Below are 17978 nucleotides of genomic sequence, written 5' to 3'. Positions count from 1 at the left end.
TCCTGAGCTGGCTTCTGTTGTCCCAGAATCCCTCTCCCAAACATGAGCCGCACAGCGTATAACTGCAGTAGCTAACGCTTACTCAACACTTGGTATGCACCAAGGATCCTCCCTGGACTTGTTCATTCATTTAATCCTGACAACAACCCTGGGTAGTAGGTTCTACTGTCACTCCCATTTTACAGATGGGGCAATTGAGGCCGGGAGAGGCAAAATGATCTGCCCAGACCAGACAGATATGTAAGATATATAAACTACAGAACCAGGTTACAAAATAGTCACCATTTTTAAAAAATTGGACTATTTGTCCTTTTTGTGACTGAGCTATTAAGAATTCTTTACATGTTATGAATACTAACTAGTCCCTTATTGGATATAAGATTTGCAAACATTTTCTCCCATCCTGTGGGCTGTCCTTTCACTTTCTTGATGGTGGCCTTTGAAGCTCAAGAGTTTTAAATTTTGATGAAGTCTAAGAGTTGTCTGTTTTTATTTTGTTACCAAAGATTTACTCCCATATTTTCTTCTAAGGATTGTACAGTCTCTGCTCTTATATTTAATGGCTATGGTTCATTCTGAGTTAATTTTTGTGTATGGTGTGAGCACCTATCACATGCCAGACATTGTGCTGGACACGAGAAACCCAAGAGCGATGATGTGCTGTTTTCGCCTCTATGCCCTTATTCAAGAAGCATAACCCCAGACTGTTTTCCCGTTTCAATCTCTCCTTTCAAAATACTACCTGGCTCAAATTGCAACTCCTTGCCATGAAAACTGGCACAATTCCTTCCCTACTTCCCCCAAACTGTTCTCTCCCTTTTCTGAAAACCCCCAAGTTTGGTTACAGACCTCTTACAAAATTTGTCATACAAAATTGTATGTAGCCACTGAGAATCCCTCTTCGTTTTTACCTCTCACACCGTGCTAAAATAATCCCCAAACAGAAGTTTTAGCAACATCCTGATTAATGCCCCCATCACTGGAATAAACGCCCAAAAGTGATTCCTTCAAAAGTAACAACATCTAAAAGGAACGGTTTTAACAAAGGCAAATTTCATCGTTTCCAACTCCTTGGATATGACAGCTCATCCCAGATAGCCATTCCCATGTTCTAGCAATGTTAAATTCTCTATCCCAGCCTCTATACCCCACAGAACATCTCCAAGTGACAGTCTCACCCAGAACCAACACTGAAATACAAGAAGTATTATGTAGTACGTATGCGTATTTATGACTGTGTATGTAAAAGGAAATGTTTTAACACTAGCTCAGTAAAGGCACACACGTGTAAAACAAACAGCCGGAGATATTTTTCAAGATTACCTATCCATCAACTGTTCAGTCAAATGAATTTAAGATTTGAGTTAAAGAGTACACACTAACAAGGAATCTCAAAAATATAACTGCCTAAAGTACAAGGGAGGAAAACTGAAAAATCCCTGAATTCAAGTTTTCTTGTTATGCGGAATCAGTTCAGAATATCTTGTAATATATTTCTGAAGAAATGAAATGTCTAAAAGCAAATATAAATGAGATAAAAGACTCTGAATAAGAGTTATTGGTTCAGGGTGGCTTAGTCAGTTAAGTGTCTGACTCTTGATTTCAGCTCACGCCATGATCTCAGGGTTATGGGATCAAGCCCTGCGCTGGGCTCTGCAGTCAGCGGGATGTCTGCTTGGGATTCTCTCTCTTCCTCCGTCTCTCCCCCGCCATTTGCTTGAGGCCTGTGCATGAGCTCCCTCTTTCTCCAAAATAAATAAATAAATAAATAAATCTTAAGAGTTATTGGTTCAAAAGGTTAGGTCAAACGGCATACTCCAGGGTTAGCAATATTTTAGGATTCCATGCTGAGTGATAATGATAAGCCATCAAGACTTGATCAAAACAAATTTCACATACATGGTGCTTGTTCTTTAGGAAGTTAGAATTTAAGATAGCGAATTATTAGATCAAGTAGAGGTCGAACAACCTGTTTTATGTGTACTGAACTAAAAGAAAGAGTACGACAACTACCCTTTGAACAAGAAAGAAGCAATTTAAACATTTTTTTAAAGCCATCGCTATACCCACTGTGGGGCTCAAACTCATGACCTTGAGATCAAATCACATGCTCCACCAACTGAGCCGGCCAGGTGGCCCAGAAAAGAAGCAATTCTGACATAAAGATCATGCATAAATTAATGAGAAAATATATAATTCAGCTTAAAAATTACACATGTCCCCTACATGTGAGAAACTATCTTTTGTGACTAGGGAGACAACCAAACCACTCAAATTTAATGTCTTACAGATATAATTTAGATCTGAAACTCTACAGTTTCGGACACCTGCAAGAGCAGCGGAGGTGTGGATACGGAGCTTCATCCTCATCAACTAATTGGTTAATATTTAGCCTACTTTTTTCAGCCCAAGACAGAACAGACTCATGCCTTCAAAGTACACTCAATCCTACCGGGAGAGAAGAATATCACAGACAAAAAACAATCAGAGGATATGAAACAGCATATATTTACTTGTTCCTTCTGTGTGCATGTGCATGGATGTTTGTGCACGTCTGTGTGAGTGTGCTTGTGTGTCTCTGTGTGTGACAGATCATATATTCCACTGGTTCTGAAGTATTTCGGTCTCAAGACCCTTTTATATTCTTGGAAATCTCTGATGCTCTCAAAAAAACTATTTTTATGTCAATAATATGCATTGGTATTTATCATATTATGAATTAAAACTAAGAACAATTTAAAGCACGAGAATACACAAGTACACGTTCTGTGAGCTGCCAGTGAAACGATCCCTTATCATGAAGCCTTGGACAACTCTACTGTTCAGTCATGGGTAAAGGAAAGTAAAAATGAGAACTTGGGAGAACCACTGGAATGTGTGTGTGGACACATCCACACAGACACATATACACAAGTTGGTAACATTACACTTGCTTAGCATTCAATGATAAACTCTTAGCTGCTATTTACACTCTAGCTGATTTTTCTGATTCTGTCTCCTTCATCTTTTTGGCTGCGTCTTTTTAGCTTCTGTCCTTGCAATTACTGTTAAAAATTAGATGGCAGAGTCAGTCCTTTAGAAAGGCTCCCAGGTTGGTTGATGATCAAAGGGGCGCCTGGGTGGCTCAGTGGGTTAAGCCTCTGCCTTCGGCTCAGGTCATGATCTCAGCGTCCTAGGATCAAGCCCCACATCGGGCTCTCTGCTCAGCACGGAGCCTGCTTCCTCCTCGCTCTCTGCCTGCCTCTCTGCCTACTTGTGATCTCTCCCTCTCTGTCAAATAAATAAATAAAATCTTTTTTTTTTTTTTTAAAAAGGACATTATAATTTGGTTCCTTATGGTTCCACCTAGAATAAGACTCAGATTCCTCTTATCCTAAATACTTGCCAAGATGGTTGTCAGAAATTAGGGGAAAAAAGCTTAGAGGACACTAACAATATTCGTAATTTAAAACCACAGGTATAGGTTTAAAACACAATTACAGCTCATTTATTATTTTTGTTTCACTTTATATATTCAGGTCTGTTGTACATGACTCAAGTGGCTTTAAAAAAAAAAAAAAGATGCGGAAAGATTCTCCTTTAGCAATTCTCCCCTGCTCTAGTCACTGAATTCACTTTTAGGAAACCCTAAAGACAGCAAAGTGTAGCCACGTGGCCGGCTGGACTGCACGTGCTTTCCCAGACGTCTTTACCGCCCCTGGAGAGAGGCTGCAGAAACAGCTCTCCCTCTCTGTGCTCAGCATTCTCTCTCCCAAAGAGGACTTGAGTGCTGTTGTTTTATTTCCCCTTCAGCAGCCAGTGCCCTCATTATGTAGAACTCGGTGGAAGGCTTCAGGTCTCCCCTGAGCTGTCCCACCAAACAAGGCCGTACTGAAGGATGAACACTCATGCTTTTTTAACTTGTTATTTGTTTTCTATGTCGTGACTCAACGGACTTGTGAATTACACAGTACAATGAGAGTAAGTGTTTTCTTAATAAACTCAGAAAGCTCCAGGCAGACTGAGAGTACTCTGTGTATTACAGTGAGAAGAACACGATTATTTTTGAGCGCTTATTCAAACCCATCTGATCCCAGTGGGAAAGGACAGTCACAGCTCAGATAGAAGTGACCTCTTATGCTGTCAGGAACCCACTGCTGCATTTCGAACCTTTCCTTCTCCATCTTTTACAAATATGTGGTCTACAGCATGAGTCCAGAACACAGGGTTTTATGTGGCTGTTGGCAGAGACGTTTAATTAAGATTTCTAGCGAGGGGAAAAAAGGGAGAAACATTTTGTTTTCCCAGTTAATGACCAATTTCAAAGAGAATGACAGTGGGAACATGGTTTCAAATACACAGATCACTTACAGTGTTTTGCACTGTGGGAATGACAAGGGAACACGCTCAGTTATGATTAAAGAAAACACACAGCAGCACTGACTTCTCTCGTCACCACATGGCTAAGTGGCAGGAAGGACCCCGCTGCCATCACCATGGACCCCGCTGCCATCACCACTACCGAATCAGGGCGACCCACCCTCTGCAATGAACTCTGAGGAAAGATGGCAAAATTCGAGTTCATTAGCCCATCTGAAGTCTGTTGTGATTCGTAAAGTCTCTCTCACACAAATGTTAAAATAAGGACTGTCAATGACAGATTCTACGTGGAATTTTCCGTGTATTTCTATGAACCAGATACTTTAAAAAATTCATTTTTACCTAAAGAAAATTTAATCCAAGAACAAGTCAGCAACTTAAAAACTATCAGGTTCAATAGTAGAACTGGTGTGTCTGTTAGGAGTTTAACCTGTCCTTTCATTGCATAATCACTTTCATGACTGGTGGATACCATTAAATATGATCCATTTTCTCAAAGACATAGTGATTTTCTGGTCTCTGATTATAGGAGAATGCTACTAGCACACCCTCAACCCTAAATACATTCAACACATTCTTGTGGAAGAAATGACATCGGAGTGCTATGTAAGCAAATGGTAATTTATATAAAAATAACAAAACATTTATAGAGGAATTGAAGGGATTTTTTTTTTTTTTTTTGGAGAGGGAAGGGTAGAGGGAGAGAGAATTTTAAGCAGGCTCCAGCCACAGCACGGAGCCTGATGCATGGCTCGATCTCACAACACTGAGATCATGACCTGACCTGAAATCAAGAGTTGGATGCTTAACGGACTGAGCAGCCCAGGAGTCCTTGAATTCAAGTTCTTAATAAACGCAATCCCCACGGCCACTCAGAGGCCCCAACTGAGGTTTTCAAGGAATGATTAGGAAGAAATATTTTTCTTATAACAAGTTCTGGCTCGGAAAGAAGTGAGCTATTATGCTAATTTTTGGAAAAAGTTGAGAATATTCAGTTAGCAGGAAAATAATCTTTTTTTTTTTTTTTTTTTTGGGGTAAAAGAGAAGTCCTTTGGAATTACAAACTTAATACCTTAATGGGAATGACAGATCATCACATCACACGCATACACAAAATAAATAAAAGGGAAGAAAAACAGCACGAGTCGGGCTGTGGCTGCACCCAGCCATCTCTGTTTATCAGCGACCGCTATCGGGACTGGGGGCCGTTCCCACAGTCTCGTATCAGCACAGCCATTTAGAAATGAAACAAACCACAGGAAACAAAACAAGTTCGCCGGCTGTCTGGTATGCATCACCACTTCAAACTCTGAACTTAAAAATTCTCTCATGATGCACATTGTTAGAGCTTGGAGTTGAGGCTGCTGGCTGGCCGATGAACTCACAAGTGTAGGTAGTGTGCTACACGAGGGGCAAGTCTTTTCGCTAACACCACAAGGGTCTCTGGCCCAATGAGTGGAGTTTGATAGTAATTCTTGCTACAAGTATAAAAAAAAAAAAAAAAAAAAAATTCTCTCATGAAGTTCTTAAGTATCAACCCACTGAGAGTTGTTGTCCTTGTTAGAACTCGATGGACTACTTCTGTGGTCTATGACAAGATAATTTTTAGCATCCTCATCCAAGCCATGTTCCAAAATGTAAGGAAGGTCACGGACAGTGGCACTGCCCTGAAGGCACTCCTAATATTCTCCTTCCTGTTATTCTAGAATGTTCATGCCTGTGCCGCTCCCATTCCACTCTGCTGTCATTCTCTGAGGTGAGGTGGGAATAAGCTCTTTATCTGTAAAGTGGATGAAACCATGGCAACACATGAGTGCTGTCCTCCGCTGACCGTGGCTCACAGGACCAGCGTGGCGCACTGAGCTGAGTGGAGCCATTGAAGAGTATCTCTCCCTGGAACGGAGAACTGGGGCTTCAAGACTGGTCAGGCGGCTAATGATACGACACTCCCAGGGCGAGAGGAAGGCTGGAGTGGCTATTTTAGGTCCAAATCAACACATAGAGAAATCTGGCCAATCGAGAATAATAGCTCAAGAGTAAAGTGGAAGCAAAGGAACCAGAGCCTAGAAACTGAAGAGCCTCAAAAAGACAGGATGTTCTTGAATCCAAAGGCTTCTCAAGTTCAGGTTCTGGTTCTCTGTGAAATCCAGCCCCTGTACCTCTGCCCCTTGAGTTCAGTGACAAACCACTGCATGTTTTCTGTGAAACCGCTCCTTTTGCTTCCATGTAACTAGTTTGAGTGGGTTTCTTGCCTGAGGTAACAAGGGTCCTAATTATTAACAGTCACTGGCTTAGGGTTGACTTTCTTTAACCACTTATTAATAATCACTTAAAAGTTTTCCCCTTGATGTGAGACACCATTCCTTTGTCTGCATATTAGAGGCACCAAGATCATAGTCAGACCTTGAGAACAGAGATCGTTACTTATGAACCTAACAATGAAAGGGAAACTTGTTACTGACAATGTAAGGTTAACTACTTACGTAATCTGGTAGAGGAACATCGTTGGCACTCAGTGACCCTCTCAAGGACTGTGTGGCTTGTTCCAGAACTTTGTTGTGTTTTTTAGACAGCAAGGAAAACAAACTGAAAGAAACAAAAAACAAAAAAAGAGAGAAATAAGTGTCTCCTTTTCTGTTTTTTTTTTTTTTTTTAAGATTTTATTTATTTATTTGACAGACAGAGATCACAAGTAGGCCGAGAGGCAGGCAGAGAGAGAGAGAGGAGGAAGCAGGCTCCCCGCCAAGCAGAGAGCCCGATGCGGGGCTCGATCCCAGGACCCTGGGATCATGACCCGAGCCGAAGGCAGAGGCTTCAACCCACTGAGCCACCCAGGCGCCCCTCCTTTTCTGGGTTTTATACGGTATTATAGTTCTGCAGAATGTCATATTCTAAAATACACATGTATGATTTTTTTTTCTTCATGCCTGTGTTAACAGCAGGATCAATGATACTATCGATATAACAAAAAAATAAAGTGAGGAGAATGTTTAAATTACAGGGATTCAAAAGAATAAAAAAAAGTTTGACAGCTTAAAATTCTACTGCAAACATAGGAGAATTTTCCAGTATCGAGGAAAGAATAGTGGACAGAGATTCAGACAGACTGAGGGGCACTGGGCTTCCTGAGTCACTCTGAGGACAAGCTATGACTAGCCCCTTGGACTTGTACCTCAATTTCCTCATCCTTCAAAGAAGCGTGTTGGATTAAATTATTTCTCTAGGATAAGAGAGTCAATCACTTTCTATCACAGCTTTATCTTCTTATTTCTTAAAACAATGACTTTAATATATGTATTATGAGATTTCGACTTCTGGTCATGATGGACTAACCAAACCCAAATAACCTTCCTGCTATTAATACCTTAAAAAATGGACAAAAGATATGAAATGACTTTTCAGCTGGTGTACAACATCTGCAGTGCAGGACTAGGATCCCTAGAAGAGAGTAACTGCCTAAAGAACGTTCCAGACTGGGACCCAGGGAGTGCACGGCAGCATCATGGTGAGCTGAAAAGCCAGAGGGGTCAGGGCTTGGGGCTGTGTGGCAGGTGGAATTTGCAGGCAGATTATTCGACTGGGGAGAACTCCAAGAGGGAGGTCCAGAAACCTGCTCAAGAGTCTTCTCCACTTGAGATTCAGTTTTGTTTTAACCTTCTAAGGTTAAAAGTAAACCTTACACTTTCTGCTCACACCCACTGCCGTGACGCACAGGTAGCTACTATGTACCAGCACTTTATTGTCTGTGATCCCAGAAATGTTAAAGGTGGCAAGGCTATACATACACATGCATCTTTTTTATTTCACCCAATGTGTACTATTCCGTACTTCACGCTTTTTTCATTGAACAATATAGTCCTTGATCCATTCAATAAATGTTGAGGGCCAGGAATGGACATCTAAGCTTATGGATATACTATAATTTATTTATCTTTAGCCCATTACTAATCAATCATTGCAACATTTCCAGTTTTTTTTTAAAACAGCACTGTGATGAACACCCTTGTATATAATTTTTTAGCATATTGAAGTGAGACTATGTACAGGATAAATTCCTTGAAGTAAAATTGCCAAGCAAAAGAATAACGGAATAGGACAGTGAATTGCATTAGCCGTATACATATCCAATATACAAATTATTTTGTAAATTATGAAAATAAAAGGCAAAAATTTGTTGGGGTTGTGTACAAAGCGTATTCACACGGAAGTGCATAAAAAAAAATTACTAAGGTTCTTTTAATTTGTTAGCAGCACCTCTGAGGAATAAAGGGAAATTCAGGAGTTTTTGAGACCAAAGGAACTTTGACAGTCAGTTGTTGCACAGGGCATGGCAAGTCTCAGAGGCATGAACTGACCCCAAACAAAGAGGGAAAGCACTAAAAATGCTTGAAAGAAGTACGCTTCTTGGTATTAGTCAGAAGAAGAGGGGCAAGTGAAGGCAGACAGCGGCCTTTGTGGAGTTTGCAAAATACCAGCAACCTGGGGTTCTGTCTGTGTCCTCCCAGCGTCCCTTCAGAGGATAGCAGAGGTAATCCATGGTACCTTCCATCAAAATCGAAGAGAATTCTTTTTTTTTTTTTTTTTAAAGATTTTATTTGTCAGAGAGAGAGAGGAGAGCGAGCGAGCACAGGCAGACAGAATGGCAGGCAGAGGCAGAGGCAGAGGGAGAAGCAGGCTCCCCGCCAAGCAAGGAGCCCGATGTGGGACTCGATCCCAGGACGCTGGGATCATGACCTGAGCCGAAGGCAGCCGCTTAACCAACTGAGCCACCCAGGCGTCCCAAAATCGAAGAGAATTCTTAAACAAGTTGTAGGAATCAAAGCAAAAAGGATCTGAAATTGTTTCCTTAGGAGAAGAAAGGCTAGTTTTGTTTACTTTCAAAGAGAATACTAACAATCCGCTTTCCTTGTTAGAAGAAGACAAAACAAGGAAGTAAGACTCAGTTCTAACGTAAGCTCTTTCATTTGGGTATAAGAGAAAATCTGACTGGTGAGGGCCGAAAATGTTGACTGGTCCACCTCAAGGAGCTGTGGCTACTGCTCCCAGCTGTTCCTAAGAAAGCTGGTGTAGGAACAGCTGATTTGAGGCCACTTCAAGTTTACTATCACGAATGAGAAACAGCATTCACACTTGACTTCAAGCTGTTATTCTCCTACAACTTAATAGGCTTTCCCCTCAGGTCTTAAAGTTAAAGAGCTTTCAATTTTTTTTTTTTTTTTAACGTTCTAATTCTGGCTCACATTTAACTTTTTTTTTTTTAAAGATTTTATTTATTTATTTGTCAGAGAGAGAGCACGAGCAGGCAGAGCGGCAGGCAGAGGCAGAGAGAGAAGCAGGCTCCCGGCTGAGCAAGGAGCCCTATGCGGGACTCGATCCCAGGAACCTGAGATCATGACCTGAGCCGAAGGCAGCGGCTTGACCCACTGAGCCACCCAGGTGTCCCCGCATTTAACTTTTTAAGGCAAAAGGACCTAAATGTATATGAGATGTGGCTTGTAAATTGTGAGAAAAGTAACTTATGGTGAAAACTTTGCAATCAAACTATGAGCCCCCTAGCTTACTGCCAGTTAGAGCGAATGGTAGAGATGTATGGTGTTTGCGAGTAAAGGGGTAATTCTGAGCGAAACTGGCTTTCAGGTGTACTATTCACTCAGGATATTGCTGCCAGAGTCCTTGTTTTTAATCTTAGAAAAAGACTAGATTTTTCTTTTATACAAGTATGTTCACTACAAATTGGTTTAACAATGAAAAACTGAAAATCAGAACACTGATGAACAGCATGGGTTAATACTGCAGGAGAGTCCTGTAAGGAAACCTAGAGAGCAATGGAAAGTTATCTGAGGCTCCATGCAACAATACGGATAAAGCTCCAAAACAAGGGTATTTTACATGCAAGGATTCTAGTGGAGGAATGCGGCCAAAGTAGTATTATTTACATAGTGTATTAAAAATGCAAAAATGATACTACCGATCTTCTACAGATAAAACATGAAATAATAAACCATATGGAAATGATAAATACTACATTTAAGACAGCCATTCTTCACTGAGAAAGGGAAGGAAATGGGATCAGAGTGGAAAAAAAAAGGGATTTAGCTCTCTCTCTCTGAATCTTCTCTCGTTCTCTCTTTAAAATGTTGTTTTTGTTATGCTGGATATATATACATAGGGGATCGCTGTATTACTCTATCTCTTTGATATATGCCTGAAATATTATATACATTTTAAAAAATGGAATAAAAAGAATACACCATCCTGAAGAAAACAAAGCCCCTGCGAACAGCCAGCATTTCAGAACAGAAAGGAGCATGTGGATAGACTCTGCATGGTTAGTCCTACATGAGATACGCTCAGAAAACCACCAGCTGCTTTTGGAAAGGGCTGCCGTTCAGGGCTCACAGGCAGCGGCAGGAGACGAGGCCAGAACAGAGGTGGTTTAGGACGGACTGTGAAGGACCACTTAGGGCACAATGCAAGCCCTGGACTTGACTCAACATGGAGAAGCAGCTAAAGGAACATTAGTCTTACAAAATGACAAGAGAGACACGTTCCTTGCTCCCAAGGAGCTGAAATCTAAGGTGGTAAGAAAAAGAAAAAGCCTGTAATTCCGAAATCGGAGGACACCGTGGACACATCGGAAGACACATCCAGAGTGTGCTGAGGGAACACAGAGGAAGGCTAGGTACCTGTCACAGGAAATCTTCCCTGTGGCCTCGGAGGTCAGGGGCTCGCTGGTGGGGAGATGTACGGGGGAGGGAGAGTACGGAACTCAGAAGGGGAAATGGTGTGCCCAGAGGCTCAGAGAGGCTCAAGCGAAGGAGTCCCAAGGCCGAATGATGCGAGTCCACGGGATGAGGGCGGCGAGAGAGGAAGCACACCAAGACAGCAATGCGCCTGTTACAAAAACCATGCTACGAGGTTTGCATCTCCACTCGTGTCACTGAGGCAGGCAGTAAGTCAAACATTTACCAAGAACCTATGGTGTGCGGGGCAATGTACAAAACGCCCGGGAGACAGTGACAAGCAAGGGCAGCGCGGTCTTTGTCCTGCCCTCCTGGAGGGGTGGCTGCTTGGGGAGGACAAACCTACACAGAAGGTTCTACTGTCCGAGCAGTGAGGGCCGGTGGGACACAGATGAGGCTGCCCAGCTGCCCCTGGAGACAGGAACAGGAAGGCATGGCTGGAGGGGACGCCCGAGCTGGATCTGAGGGAACCGTCAGGAGTGAGCCAAGCAAGTGAGGCAAAGGTAGAGGTCGTCTGCGCAGAGAAAGGAGCACAAGGGAGGACAGAGACATCTGAGCACTGTTGGCATAGGCAACAGGATGGCACGCGTGTTCACCAAATGTTACATTTGTGGCAGAGCACACCATCAATGCTGGGCCAGCAATGGGGACAGTTTATGAAGTGTCTCTCATGTCTCGCTTAGATCTTGGACTTTATCATGAAAGCAGAGGTTTTTGTTGTGGTGGTGGTTGTTTTTTTTGTTTTGTTTTTTAAGATTTATTTATTTCTTTGAGAGAGAGAGCAGGATGGGCAGAGGGAGACAATATCCAGCAGACCCCGCTGAGTGCAGAGCCCATGAGATCATGACCTGAGCTGAAACCAAGAACCAGATGCTTGACTGAGCCACCCAGGTGCCCCTTGAAAGCCAGAGGTGTTTTATGACAGCAGGAGACACGAAAGCAAAGCTGCTGTGTCTGGTGTTCAGGCAGGGAGTGTAGGGCAAGAGATAGACAGGAAGCGATCAGTCCTTTTTCATGTGTGTCCTCGGTCTCTCCCCAGTGTGCTCTCATCCCATGGAGGTGATCCAGTTCCTGCCACAGAACCTCAGGGCTCTAGGAAGCCACATCTGAAAAATACAGGCCCAAGCAGGGAGGCACAAGCACATCACTGCTGTGTTTGTTTCAGAAAGATCCCTCCCCGCCTCAAGGGGAAGATGACAGGCAAACAAGTGCCGAAGCAGAACGATCCTTTAGGTAACTAACCTCATGGCTCAAAATAAAAGAGCAGGAGGTAACCAAGCTAAGGCAGTACGAGCCACTAGGAAGGCAGAGAGACAACAGAGACAGTGACAAAAGGGAGTCCCGGGTGACTCCAAAGTTCCCAGCTGGGAAACAGCAGCTGGCTGAGAATGTGACCGAATGTGCTGGGAAGAGAAGAGCGTCAGAGAAGGCTGAGGGCCCAGGAAGCCCACGGCTGTGCCCCAGCAGCAGGAGCGACTAGGACGTACACGCATGGCTCGCTGCTCATCAAACCATCAGGTGAGGCCAGTGCTATCATTATCCATCCTGTGTTTGGTTTTTAGGGAGGATAATCAAAGCAGAGAGGAGTTAAGCACTTTGCTTAAGGCACAGGGCTAAGTGGTGGGGTCAGGAGTCAAGTTCAGGGGCAGGCCAAGTTCCAGAATCTGTGCTCTTAATGATTCTGCCATGGTAGCCAGAGATGCGCAGGAATATCCAGATGGAGATGGTAAGAAATACCCAGTGGGCAGTTCAGAAACATGAAGCTGGTGCTCCGGGAGAGAGCAGAGAACTTTGGAGGGTGATCGGCATCAGCGGCCATCACACAAGTACACGTGACCACCCAAGGATAATGTGTCAAGTGAGAAAAGAAGAACAAGGTCAGGATTCCGGGAAACACCAAGACTAAAAAAGGGAAACAGCAAAGGGGCCTTAGAGAAATAGAAGTGGAAGAACAAAAACTGAAAGACATTTTGGAAGCCAAGAGAATAGTCTCAAGGGGAGAGTGGTCATCACTGCCAACAGGTAAAGAAGGATTAAAGGGAAAAAAAAAGAAAGAAAGAAAGAAAGAAAGAAACAAAATTACGGGATTTGGCTCAAGGAAAGAAAACAATGGTGACCTTACCAAAACCTTTCTTGGAGTGGAGGAGGAGGCTGACGGGAACCCCCGTGGTTGAGAGAGAAGCCTGATGTGGGGAAGTGGGCAGTGGGGGTGGCAAAGAGCTAGAGTAAGACCCTGAAGGGGAAGCAACACAGAAGGGTCACTTCCTAGGAGGGGCAGGGGGGCTCCCTCCCAGAGAACTGCAGACCTTCCCCATGACAGCCTTGCCCCCCTCACAACTTGTAGTCACCTTCCCTCATCATGGTGGTCACCAGAGAGACAAGGAGCACCTCAACTCCACAGAAGAATGGGAAGTTAGGAAACTGAGGTACAGAGTTGACAGTGCATCTGAGGTTAAAGTTACACAGGGTAGTGAACTCAAAGTTCTTGGCAAAGCCTAAAGAGCTATTTTAAAATGTCAAGATATACAAAATATTATTAAAGTTAATAAGAGCAAAGCTGCAGACAGAAACCAAATCTCCTTTTATGCCAAGCCTGAGACTTTCTCCTCTGCAGGCAGAAACTCCTTCTTCATGCAGGAAGCCCTCCTTTCCCCTCTCTGTGCATCTGAATGCTACTCATCCCTCAAGGCCCAGGTGCATGCTGCCCATTCCATCCCATCTGTGAAAGATCTAACCTGTGCTCACCCTCCATCTGAACTACACTAACTTCATGCCTCAACCAACACTTCCATATAGTCTCACACTGTGCTTACCTTGTTTTTAATCAGCTTTACTGGGGAATCATCAACATAGACTCCAATTATCCAATTTTAAGTATACAATTTGATGAGGTTTGAAAAACTGAAACATTCATGGGCCTCATCACCGTAACTGTGATGTAGAACATTTCCATTCCCACGGGACGCTCCCTGTAGCCCTCTGCAGTCAATCCCCTGCTCCACCCTGGGCAACCGCCAACCACAGAGCTGTTTCCTGTCACTGTGGTTCTACCATTTCTAGATTTCAGGTAAATGGGATCATACCATGTGTACTCTCTTGGGTCTGGTTTCTATCACTTTAGTATTCCACCCACGTTGTTTGGTGTATCTGGAATTCATTCCTTTTCATTGCCAAGTAACTTTCCGTTGCATGAACAAACTTCAATTCGTTTATTTATTAGTTGATGGACTCTTGGGTTGTCTCCCTTTCTGAGCCATTAAGAATAAAGCTGCTATAAACATTCTTGCAAGTTTCTTTGCGAACAAGAGTCTTCATTTCTCTTGAATAAATATCACGATATTTGTTTAACCCTGTAAGAAGCGGCCCACCTGTCCTATATATTTGCTGGCACTTGCTAAGCTAGTCTTAGTGTTAGCCCTTCCCGGGGGCATGAAGATTTCGCTGTAGCTTTAGCTTGCGTTCCCCTAACCAACTTCCCTGGGCTCCTAGTTCTGTTTGCTGCAGTGCATATTCATACCTTGTGCCCGTGTAAAACAATGGGCGGTTTCCTTCTTCTTCCTGAGTTTGTAAGAATTCTTTATAATATTCTAGATATAAGTCCTTTATCAGGTATTGTTTTGTAAATAATCTCCCCCAGACCGGCAGTGGGGTAGGAGGGAGGGCAGAGAGGTCTTTCTTTTCATTTTCTTGACAGTGCCCTTTGAAGAGCAAAATTTTAGAATCTGAGGGAGTCCGATTCATCAACTTTTAAAGAAAGACCTGTGTTTTTTGTGTCCTAAGAAACCTTTGCCTAACCCAAAATCCCAAAGATTTTCTCCCATGATTTGATATATATGGTTTATAGTTTTAAGTCTCCTATTTAAGGTCTGTGCTCCATTTGGATGTAAAAGTCAAGGTTTATGTTCTCCCGCTGGTTTTTTGCATATGAATATTTCACTGTTCCGGTGCCATTAGTTGATAAGACTATTCCTTCCCCCTTAAGTTACCTTGGCGAGCTTGTCAAAACTTCATTGACCATATATATGCATGGGTCTATTTCTGGACTCTATTTCATTCCACTGGTCTATAAATCTATTGCCTACCAATAATACCACACTGCCCAGATTGCATTAGCTGTAATTTATAGTACATCTTGAAATCAGGTAGTGTGAGTTCTCTGTAAGTTTTCTTTGTCAAAATTGCTTTTGGGTGTTCTAGGATTTTTGCATAGCCACATAAATTTTGGAATCAACTTGTCAATTTCTACCAAAGAACCTGGTGGGATTTTGATTAGGACTGTGTTAAATGTATAGATAAATTCTAGGATCTTAACAATACTGTCTCTGACCCATGAACATGGGATCACCTTGTTTATTTAAGTCTTTAATTTTTTTTTTTTAATTTATGTGACAGAGATCACAAGTAGGCAGAGAGGCAGGCAGAGAGAGAGGAGGAAGCAGGCTCCCCGCTGAGCAGAGAGTCCGATGCGGGGGCTCAATCCCAGGATCCTGGGATCATGACCTGAGCCAAAGGCAGAGGCTTTAACCCACTGAGCCACCCAGGTGCCCTAAGTCTTTAATTTTTTTAAAAAAGATTTTATTTACTTATTTGACAGAGACAGACACAGCGAGAGAGGGAATACAAGCAAGGGGAGTAAGAGAGGCTAAGCAGGAAGCCTGTTTCGGGGCCGGATCCCAGGACCCTGGGATCATGACCTGAGCCCAAGGCAGATGCTTAATGACTGAGCTACTCAGGTGCCCCGGGAAGTCTTTAATTTTTTAAAAAAATGTTTAATTAAAAAAATTTTATTATTGAAATACAGGTGACACACAGTGATATATTAATTTCAGGTGTGCAACACAGTGATTTGACTGGTCTTTTAAAATTTCTTTCAGCAATGTTTTAATTTTCAGTATACCCATTTTGCATGTATTTTAGTTATGGTTTTTCTTAAGTTCTTTCATAGTTTTATGCTACCATAAACAGTATTGCTTTTAAATTTTGATTTCTGATTGCCACATGAATATCAGAATACAATTACTGTTATATACTGACCTCTGTATCTTTTGACCTTGCTAAACTTATCTCTTTCAATTTTTTTGCAGATTAGGATTTTTTTTTTAAACATATGACCATGTTTTATGTGAATAAAGCCAGCTTTAAGTGTTCTTTTCCGATCTGAATTTCCAAAATTTCTTTTTCTGTCACTGTACTCCCTAAGACTTTTAGTATAATGTTAAATAAATGTGAGAGTGGATATCCTTGCCATTTTCTTGACCCTAGGAAAGAATATATTCAGGACTTTAGCTATAAATTGTCCATAGATGCCCTTTATCATGTTGAGGAAATCCCTTCTATTCCTTGTTAACTGATTTTTTTAAAAAAATCAGGAATAGATGCTATTATTAAAGTTTTTTCTTTATTATTATCTATTATTATTTTATATATTACTATTATTATTATTATTTTAAAGCTCTTTCTGTACCTACTAAGATGGTCATATGGTTTTCTTCTTAAGTCTTTTAAATATAGTGTATTGGCTGATTGATCATGGAATGTTGAGGCAACCTCACCTTCCTAGGATGGATCCCACTGGTTATCCTTTTCTATGCTGAGGAGAAATAATAAGAACAATGGTAGCTGTCACTTACTGAGAACATATTCTGACTCTATGCGAAGCACCTTACTTACCTTTCATAATTATTAACTAAATTAATATACAACAGGCTTAAGGAGGGTACTAATAGTTTCATGACATTACACAAAGGAAACTAAGGCATTAGAGAGGTAAATTAACTTGCCATGGATTATACTTCTCATGAGTGGAAGAGCTAGAATTTATACCTTGGTAATCTGACTTTCAGTTCTGTACTCATAACCGCCTTATTATCTCTCATCAGGAGATTTTTACTGATTATGGTGATGATTCTTTTTCTAACCTTCATGATTCACTCCTACTCCCCTCTTTTAAGAACAGAACTAACCACTCTCCTGAAAAAAAGTGACTTCATGACACAGGCTGAGTCAGTTACAGTACCCCTTCCCTGGATCACAAAGATAGGTCACTGGACATATGCTCTAAGCTGCACCAGATGGAAACTTTCCCTAAGATTTTTTCTACCTAGGAACGGTGACAAAGACTGCTTTCCCCTGGGTGAGAAGACTGCAGAGATGTGAATCTGGACATGCCTATGGCCACAATTTAGCTTCATGGAGAAAACCCACACGCAAGGAGAGAGAATGAACTTATGCTGAAACAGTGAAAGAGAAAGACACAGAGAAGGAGGCAAAGGAACTACTCTGGGGGTGCTCACTCCTCAGTTCAGGTCTCTGGAAACTCACCTCTGGACCCCCAACATCTGCATTTCTTTTGTGAGCTATTCTCCACTGAGTACCTCTTAAGACAAACCTCCATCTTCATACATGCTAGGGTCTGGTGTGGCTTACTCCTTCATCTGCACGTATCTGTTCAAATGTCATCTCATCTGGTTTCTGACTCTTTAGACAAATTACCTAATTTTTTATGGCCAGGACATTATCTCCCCCCACCCCACCCCCAAATTTTACTACATTAGAAAAACAAATATTTTCTCTCACTGAGCTAGAAATACAATCGACTTACATCCAGTCCACCAAGAATCCAGAAAATAGGTTAAAAAAACATCCAGTTTTTCTGGGAGCAATGCTCCAGTATTTTTCATGTGTGTTCAAAACTAGTTGACAGCAAAGCTGAGGGGGGTTGCTGCCAGACCGGATTTGGGGTATAAGAGGAGAAGAGTCAAGGATATCATCAAAGTTTTTACCCTAAGCAAATGGAATGATGAGCACATCATTTACTGAAAAAGGAAAAACTTTATAGGGAATAGGTTCTAAGGAGATCGTCAAAGGTTCCCTCTT

General features: G+C 42.1%; 1 protein-coding gene and 1 non-coding gene across 2 annotated transcripts in view; one reads left to right on the top strand and one right to left on the bottom strand.

Annotated features, from left to right (window-relative positions):
* The window catches only part of DYM (dymeclin), a 349065-nt gene that overhangs the window by 102867 nt on the left and 228220 nt on the right, over positions 1-17978 (bottom strand). Inside the window, exon 14 of the mRNA XM_047696790.1 lies at positions 6843-6945. Coding sequence (XP_047552746.1) covers positions 6843-6945 — 103 coding nt within the window. The remainder of the gene's footprint in view (positions 1-6842; positions 6946-17978) is intronic.
* LOC125082766 (small nucleolar RNA SNORA62/SNORA6 family) lies at positions 5691-5845 on the top strand. The gene has a single exon (XR_007122084.1). It is a non-coding gene; the product is annotated as a small nucleolar RNA SNORA62/SNORA6 family (small nucleolar RNA).

The sequence above is a fragment of the Lutra lutra genome, chromosome 12 (genome assembly GCF_902655055.1).
Source record: "Lutra lutra chromosome 12, mLutLut1.2, whole genome shotgun sequence".
Lineage (NCBI taxonomy): Eukaryota > Metazoa > Chordata > Mammalia > Carnivora > Mustelidae > Lutra > Lutra lutra.
Note: the sequence above shows the minus strand (reverse complement) of the source record. Positions and strands in the feature narration are given on the sequence as shown.